The sequence below is a fragment of the Octopus bimaculoides genome, chromosome 25, assembly GCF_001194135.2.
Source record: "Octopus bimaculoides isolate UCB-OBI-ISO-001 chromosome 25, ASM119413v2, whole genome shotgun sequence".
Classification (NCBI taxonomy): Eukaryota; Metazoa; Mollusca; class Cephalopoda; order Octopoda; family Octopodidae; genus Octopus; species Octopus bimaculoides.
In genome coordinates, this window is record NC_069005.1 from 14,986,298 (window position 1) to 14,994,788 (window position 8,491).

Genomic DNA, 8,491 nt, shown 5'->3' on the forward strand with positions numbered 1-8,491 from the left:
TTCTATAAGCCAGCATATTTGTGTGTATGCATGTGAGGCAGAGAGAGGGGGGAGGGAGAGAGAGAGAGAGAGAGAGAGAGAGAGAGAGAGAGAGAGAGAGAAAGTGTGTGTGTGTATCTTTATTCTAGTGTGAAGCACTCAGAATGTATTTTTACTTTGACAACCACTTAATGCAACGTGGTGTATTGTGACAAGCACTTAATCCTTAATCCTGTAGTTAAAACAATTGCCTTCCTGTCAATCTGAGAAATCAACGAATTAACCCTCTTTAAACACTGCCTACAAAGCAAACTTTTTAACTCCACATTGGCAGGAAACTGGTCTTCCTTGCTTTGCATTGGCATGTAGGATTTACACAATCTCTAGACAAACAATACAAAGTCTGAGTGTATAGAAAATGTAGCAAGCCTTATTATAACAACGTTGCAACTTGTTAGAAATGAAATGACTGAGTGTTCAAGAGTTTGGACTAGTATTTTATGAGATATGAAGTCATATCTAGTACAGGCATTTTAGTTTGTGACTGGTCAGAATACTGATTCTCGAGTATGCCTTAATTCAACTTTCCAAAAAGGGTAGATCTTCAGAAAGTGGTACTTTCATTAAACTGGTGTTTAGCTCTTGTCTTGCCTCCATAATATAGTAAGATCTGGAGAACTAAACACTAGCTTTTTTGAGTGCTACAAAGTCATATCTAGTACAGACATTTTAGTTTTTGACTAGTTAGAATACCAATTCTCAAGTATACCTTAACCCAACTTTTCAAAAATGGGTAAGTCTGAAGAGAGTGGTATTTTTCATAAACTGGTGTTGCAACTAAGAGAAGGTTTAGTGCTTGTCTCAAGATCTGGAGAGCTAAACACTAGCTTTGTGAGTGCCTATGTCTTGTGGAAGCATTTATGATTTGCCCATATATATAATATTTGTTCAACAAATATTTTAATTAGGTCATATGAAATACACTTCTGGTTAATAAACAACTCAGTTCAGGAACTGCACACCTTATTTGTAAGTATATATAAAGAGAGAGAAAAAAATTTGACAGTACTAAACACTTGGACAAATTAAAATTAAATGAAATAGATATAGAAGAAAAAAATGAAAACAAATAGTAACGAAAGATATCTTGTTTTCTTTTTCCTCTTGAAGAGATAATAAGCCACTTAGTAGTCAAGCTAGTAGACAGACTACAAACTTACAGATCAGATATACTTAATAATAATGAGAGAAGAATGAGACTCTTTCAGTTGTATAGACCTTATTACAAGTGGCTTGAGGTTAAGTATCAAAGGTTGGAATATAAAAATAAAAATCATCATCCTGTTTCTAAAGTGATGCTTTTTTATATGTGTATGTTCCCATGTATCATCACAAACATACTGATGATGATACTAAAATAATCATGTTAGAGAAATAAAAAAAATTAAAAAATCAGGATATACAAAACATTTTTTTTTAACAAAAGGATGAGTAGCTAAACTACTTGACTTGGTAAATCACAAAAACAAGAGAAGTTAATCCTTTCACAAGTCACAAGAGCTTATATATAAAGCCTTTTGCTTTTATAAGTTCTACTTTCTATAATGTTAAACAAGTGAAAAATTAATTTTTCATCAGATAGGACATTAGTCTAGCAGGAATAACTTTCCCAGAAGGACTGGAAATTCATCTGTTCTTAAACTAAGACTTGAAATGCATGAAGCAGGATCAGAACTCTCAATCAATGAACCAATATTTTAGATATCTTATCCACACCACCTTTCTTGGTAAGAAGGGGCCCAGGCAAAGGTTTCTGCATTGTGCTACTGAACAAATTCAACAGAATATTGATGCACTGTAGTGAGAGAAAACAAGCAGGATTTAATCCCAGTGTAACACAGCAAATTTTCACATTGAAAAACACTTTGGAACAGGGAACAGAATTCTAGCAGGCCTTGTCAATCAGATTCATGGACTGCAAAAAGATATTTGACAATATTTATTAGGAATTACTTATGGAAGATTGCTCAAGTTTATGGTATCCCCAAACGCTATCTAAATATCATCAAAAATCTTCACAAAAACTTTGGCTGCTGTGTCAGGACACTTCTTTTTTAGCATCATCATTGGCATCTGTCAGTGCTACATCCTCTCATCCCTTATCTTTCTGCCAGCAATCAATTTGGCAATGACGAAGATAACTAATCAGAGCACTGCAGGACTTTCAAGAAGTAAAATGGAAAAGCTTTGTAATCTGACTTTTGGCAAAAACATTACAATGCTAGTAGAAACCAGATCTGAGCTGCAAGTAGTAATGACCTAGTTCAAGGAACAAGTAGGAAAGATCAAATACAAAAGCAGCTGTGAAAAGACAGGCGATGCAGATTGATGCCACAACCCAACCTCCCATCTTCATCAGACAGCAGGTTGAAGAAGATGTGGACAATCTCTCCTGTAGCATATGTAATTAGAAGTGATGGAAGAATAGAAAGTGATGTGAACAGCAGAATTGGCAAAGAAGGAGCCATACTCCAGTGTATGTCCCAAATGTGGACAGCTACAAGCTTCAGTAGTGCAAGGAAGGTGCAGTTACAAAGTATAATAGTTCTGCCAACAGTTGTGTATGGCAGTGAAATATGGGAAACAACAGCAACGGCAGAAGCTGGACATATTTCACCAATGACAGACCTTCAAAATTACTTGATAAGATAGAATTACAAATAAGGACATCCTTCAGGGAAACAAAATACCAGCAGCTGCTACAACTGCAAAACATTGTGGCCTGCATAGACCACATAGGCAAGCAACAACTATAATGATGTTGACACCGGAAGGAAGAAAACACAAAAAGGGCTGGTTCAAGAACAGTTAGTGCCAGACATTCCAGGAAGTCCTCAAATGAATGAGGACAGCTGGACAGAAGTAGAGAAAACTATGGCAGTTGGACCACACAGGCAGAAGCTTGCTGTTTTATATATCTCACACTGTGGGAAGACTTAAGTATAAGTCCATCTCCAGAATCATCTCATCCACAAATGCTGTTGTTTGTGAATAAAGCATAAAACATTGCAACATCACTTTTCTCCATTCCTCTAATCAGGAAATCATACTTACAGCTGTACTGCACCATCTGTAATGATAATGATTTCTAACTTTGGACACAGAAATATGACATTTTGGCAACGAAGTAGAGTTCATTTAATTGACCTCACTATCTTACTGACTCCAAAAATATGAAAGATAAAACAGAGGATTTGAACTCAAAACATAACAAATATGTCAGGTACTTTAACAATTCTGCTACTCACTACCTTTCCTTTATAATGATGATGATGATGATGATGATAATACCTTTTCTCCAAGCAAGGCTTTTCCTATAAAGGAAGATATATAGATAACAAGTTCAGAACATTAATAGTGCCTATTTTATCAACTTTAGAAGGTAATTACCCCATCCCTATCAGAGGTGTATAAGTCTGAACTTAGGAATATAAGATGGTAATGAAATACATCCTGTAAACTGTCTAACCTAGTTACATTTGTAACAACTTCATTGCATTTGACTAAGTAAAGGAGTCTTTCAATAGTTGCTCAATCTGTTAGAACAACAATCAAATTTCTCTCAAATCACATCTACTATCTTGGCAAAAAAAATGCTTGTCGACTATCACCAATCACACTTTTGTTCACAAGTCAATGGCATACACGATGAATGTAAATAAGACTGTATAGTCTTATGAACAAAGAATAAAGAGCTTTATACACAAAAAATGCATTTGCAAGTCATAAAACTGAACAAATTACACAGCATTTTCAATAAAATGGTAATAAGAAAACAAACAAAAAAGAAAAACATTCTTCCTTTTCCCTTTTTGACAATGATAAATACATTCTCATCTAACATAGATAAACAATACAAATATATTGAACAGCTATTAGCAGACAACATTTTAAAGAATCATAATTAATGAGAAACACAATACATTAAGAATTAAAGGATTGAATGAAAGTGTACGACAAAGTAGTACTGAATACTGATGATATTTTAGATCCAAACTAAAGAATAGTTTAATGACAATATTATTAGATTAAATAATCTGTCTCCACATTAAATGGATTTAAACATTTGTAAATAAATTCTTAATTCTTATGTGGGAAGAAAATCATCACTTCAAGAGATAAAGCAAATGACAATTTAATAATATATTAACATTAGTTCTAGCTTTACAAAGACAAAAAGGTTAACTGAAATGAAAATATTGCTCTGAGAATAGTAATGGATATTTTTAGTAACAAATTGGCATAAATGTTCTGTGGCTGAAGTCACAGTATAAAATAAAATAAAAACAAAACAAAATAAAAATAAATACACACAAAATGAACTGATAAAATAAAACATTGATTAAAATGATTCAAAACAACAAATTTCCAAATTTGATGAGCAAATAAAGAAAAATATAAAGAAATAAAAAAAATTAAATGAAAATAAAACATTAAAAAGTAATAAAACAAAGAAAAAAAAAATCAAACAAAAAATCTCAAATTATTATTACAAAATAGCTTAGATTAATTTATATTTAACACATCCACAGCCATTGTTTGCTTTTAGAAAAGTGCCATTACTAACATTGAAAACAATTATTTTATTTACAATAATTACAATTCAAACCAAAAAATACATGTGTATAAAAGAAAAGAAAAAAAAAAAATCTCTGCACCTGCAGAACATCTGATCTTGGCTACAGTCTACATAGAAAGTGATAGAAACATTGCCATGAAGCATGCCAGTGGCATGTAAAAAGTCACTCATGCTGGTGTCACATAAAAAGCATTCATGCCAGTGGCATGTTAAAAGCACCCAGCACACACTATAAAGTGGTTGGCATTAGGAAGGGCAGGGCATCCAGCCGTAGAAACCAAGCCAAATCAGACTGCAGCTTGCCGTCTCTAGTCAAACCATCCAACCCATGTGAGCATGGAAAATGGACATTAAGGGATGATGATGATGATGAATAGCTTGTGATATCCTTCCTCTGGTGCAACACTCCCAACTTGATTACTTAAAGGACAGTGGTAGTCCAGGGATAGGGGACATAGGATGTTTTTAGCTAGTGACCAGTACAATCAGAGAATCACCTCATTAATGACTGGCATTTATTCATCTGATGCTCCTCTGCGTTGCATATGGTAGCCTCAGAGTTTATGGCTGAAGCAAGGAAGTCAGAACAGAGGAATATGTCATGACACAGTGTTCCAGACGAGCGACTTATCTTCCCCCAACTGTCAGATTACCTCACTCAGCAGGTTGAAGCCAAATGGCACCAGTTGTGATAGGAAACAGGTAGCATAGAGACTCCTATTACTGATATCATTCAAAGAGATTACCCTCAGTATGAGGGTGACAAATGAGTAGGTGCAGTCCGAACTATCAACAAAAGTTTCACAGTTGCATTTATGTGGCTCACACAAGTGAAAACTGAGATGCAGGCTAACTCTGATGTGTGTGCACTCACTGTCAATGAAGAAGGTTCTGTGTTCGGCCAAGCATTGCTGATTAGCTGTGTGGCTGTCTGAAGCAAGATGAGAAGGTGCTCGTTGGTCAAGGGATGCTAGCACATAATTATATTTCTTGAGAAACTGAAAATTCTTCAGCTAGAACTTTAGAATTATCATCTGCCAAATTTTCAATTACAATCAGATGTAAAGCAAAATTTTGTCTTTGGCAGTGAATGTGTTAATTATAAGTGAAAAGAAAAGTTAAGTTAAAAAACAAGTATTAAATTCATTAATTTTGTCATTTATTATATATTTAAGTTGAAGAAAAAAAATTTGATTTTCATGTTTCATTCAAAATTTTAAGTGTTCTGAACTGCAATTTGTATGGAAGACAAAAACGTTAAAAAAAACGTATAATTTCAAATGTTAACCCTTTTATACTTATAAAATATAATTGCAGAACCTCATGGATAATTACATCTTATTTTTGTGAGATGACAGTCTCACAGAGAAAATTGCTTGGCAGGCATTTGAATGAGGTCATACTACTTAATAGAAATTCCATAATAGAAATTGCTTCATAAAAAATAGGAAAATTTGACAATTTCATCAGATAAAAAAAAAAAAGGAAAAACATGGAAGTTTGGTATAGCTGGCTATTAAGCACTCTTAATAAAAAATTGTTTAAAAATTTAGCTTACTTTTTTATATATATATATATTTTGCAGACAAGATTAGTGGAAGCCAACTTGAGGTTTGAGGGAGAGGGGTGGACTTTCACTTGACAACATAATTTGAACTAGTTCTCTCGCCCCTCCACCCACATCCCACTCATTTCTATGAATTTGAACACTTTATTAGCATTTGATTTTTCAGTTGAAATAAATTTTGTTGAAACAGTTGATTTTCTTGAAAAGCTTGAGGATTGATTAGCAAGGAGGAGGAAGAGGAGGAAGAAGAAAAAAAAAAGAGCAGAAAAGAGATAAAAAAAAAAAGACAAGACTCAAAGTAATGAAGAGTTAGTCAAAATTAGTCAATGACTCTGAAATGATTATTAACACTCATTGAATTGAACTGCAAAAGTTATGAAGCCAAGGGGATAAGGGTTAGGGAGCGCACAGCATAAAGATGTCATGACAAATGACCAAAACAATCAAGAGATTGTTAAAATGACAGTTGAGAAATTTAAGAGAGAAAGAAGAAAACAGAGACAGACGGACAGACAGAAAGGGAGATTAAAGAGAGACCAAAGGTTAAAAAGAAATTAATTGATGTACACATGCGGCAGAAAAACCGTCTCACCGTGGGCGGCATTTTGATAAGAATCGTATAGAATTCAGAATTTTTCGGATTTTTTTCAGTGATTTTGATCTGCAATAATAGTTAGATGCAAATAATGACCAATGTCAATTAGACATTTCTACTATTCATGCAATGCAATCAATTTGACAGAAGAGACTAAAAAGTGCTAATTAAAGCACTCCATTTCTTAGGTAAAAGTAAAAAATATAAACTAATATAAAGGAATGCCCTGCTACTCTTGATTACAGGTCACCGAGTTGGTTCGCTGATATTGGTCCATCAATCAGTGATCAGAAGAATTCACAAAAGCAAACCTAAAGTGCACAGAAACTGAAGAAGATTTTCTGTAAATATTAACACAATGCAATTAAGATTAGAAAACAAAAACAATTATTCAAATAATTCACTTTAAACTACTGACATGCTCATTTGCAACTAACAGAAAAACAATATTCTATATATATATATAGTATGTATATAAGCTACCTTTGTGTATATAAGAATAAATTTTCATGCACATGCTAAGTAAGGATTCATAACATTGGCTCTAGATTGTTGACGAAAGAAAATGAATAATAATAACAATAATTATTATTATCATTATTATTACTAATTATTTATTTCAAACTAGTACGAGGCTATTCTGGTGTTGAAGGAAAGGAACTGAACTGACCAATTTTTTTTTGTTTATTTGTTTTTTTTCATACTGATCTCTAGTGATAAAAAGAAACACTGACCTCAGTGGAATTTGAAGTTAGAATGGAGAGGAAAAAATTAAATACAGCAACGCACTGATTCCAAGATGACTATTTTAGACCAACATTTTCTTTTGAGCCAATGTGCTGCTAACTAAAATGATAAATGGTTAGGTCCTCTGAGCTGTCAGGTGGAAATGTAGAGCCTATTGATAGTGATAGAGATATCAAAGAAAGTAACAGAAGTATCAGAAATGGTAAAGGGCTATTTCAAAGTCAGGTGGAAAGTGGACATTATAAACCTATTCAGTCCTATCTTGACTTTTCCTCTTCCTTTTCCAAACTATCATCACCTTCATCACAGTTTCTTTGAAACAAGGATTTGGATTTCATTTTCAAATTCAAGAAAACATACCACTTCTTTCTCACACAGGTTTATCTTGAATCAATAAGCATATCCTTTACAAACTTTCACCTCAAAATATTTCCTAATTCCCCTACTTCCATCTCTATTAAAAGTAATTAAAACATACATGCCACATTTGTCACTGCAACAGTGTTCTTATTTAAAAAGATATGTAGCCAAATCGACTACATCCTCGCCAGAACTAGAGAAAGAGGGAGGCTTATAAATGCCAAAACCCTCCCTGGCGAAGAATGTACACCCCAACACAGATTAGTAGTTAGCGACTTCGAGATCAAGGCAATATGGGTGCCCAGAAGTAGACCGGCCTGGGGGAGAAGGGTATGGAAACTTAAAGACCCTGCAAACGGACAGAAATTTAGAGACAAGTTACTTGAAGCATTTGACGAAATAGAAGGGGATATAGCATCATACAACGTGGAAGACAATTGGAGATTTCTGCGGGACAACCTGTTGAGAGCCACAGACCAGATCTGTGGCTGGTGTAAAGTCCCCTCTTGACCCAGAGTAACGTGGTGGTGGAACAAGGATGTAGACGGGGCTATTAGACAAAAGAAACAGGCTTGGAAGGACTGGAAGAACGGTGGTAGCAGGG

General features: G+C 34.2%; 1 protein-coding gene across 2 annotated transcripts in view; it reads right to left on the bottom strand.

Annotated features, from left to right (window-relative positions):
• Window positions 1-8,491, bottom strand: part of LOC106871258 (serine-rich adhesin for platelets) — a 179,279-nt gene that overhangs the window by 83,403 nt on the left and 87,385 nt on the right. The window contains exon 3 of one of the 2 annotated variants that reach the window (XM_052976698.1): window positions 6,778-6,846. The exons of the other annotated variant lie outside the window; for it this stretch is intronic. Within the exon in view, the coding sequence (XP_052832658.1) occupies window positions 6,778-6,846 (69 nt within the window). The remainder of the gene's footprint in view (window positions 1-6,777; window positions 6,847-8,491) is intronic. 2 annotated transcript variants of the gene reach the window in all.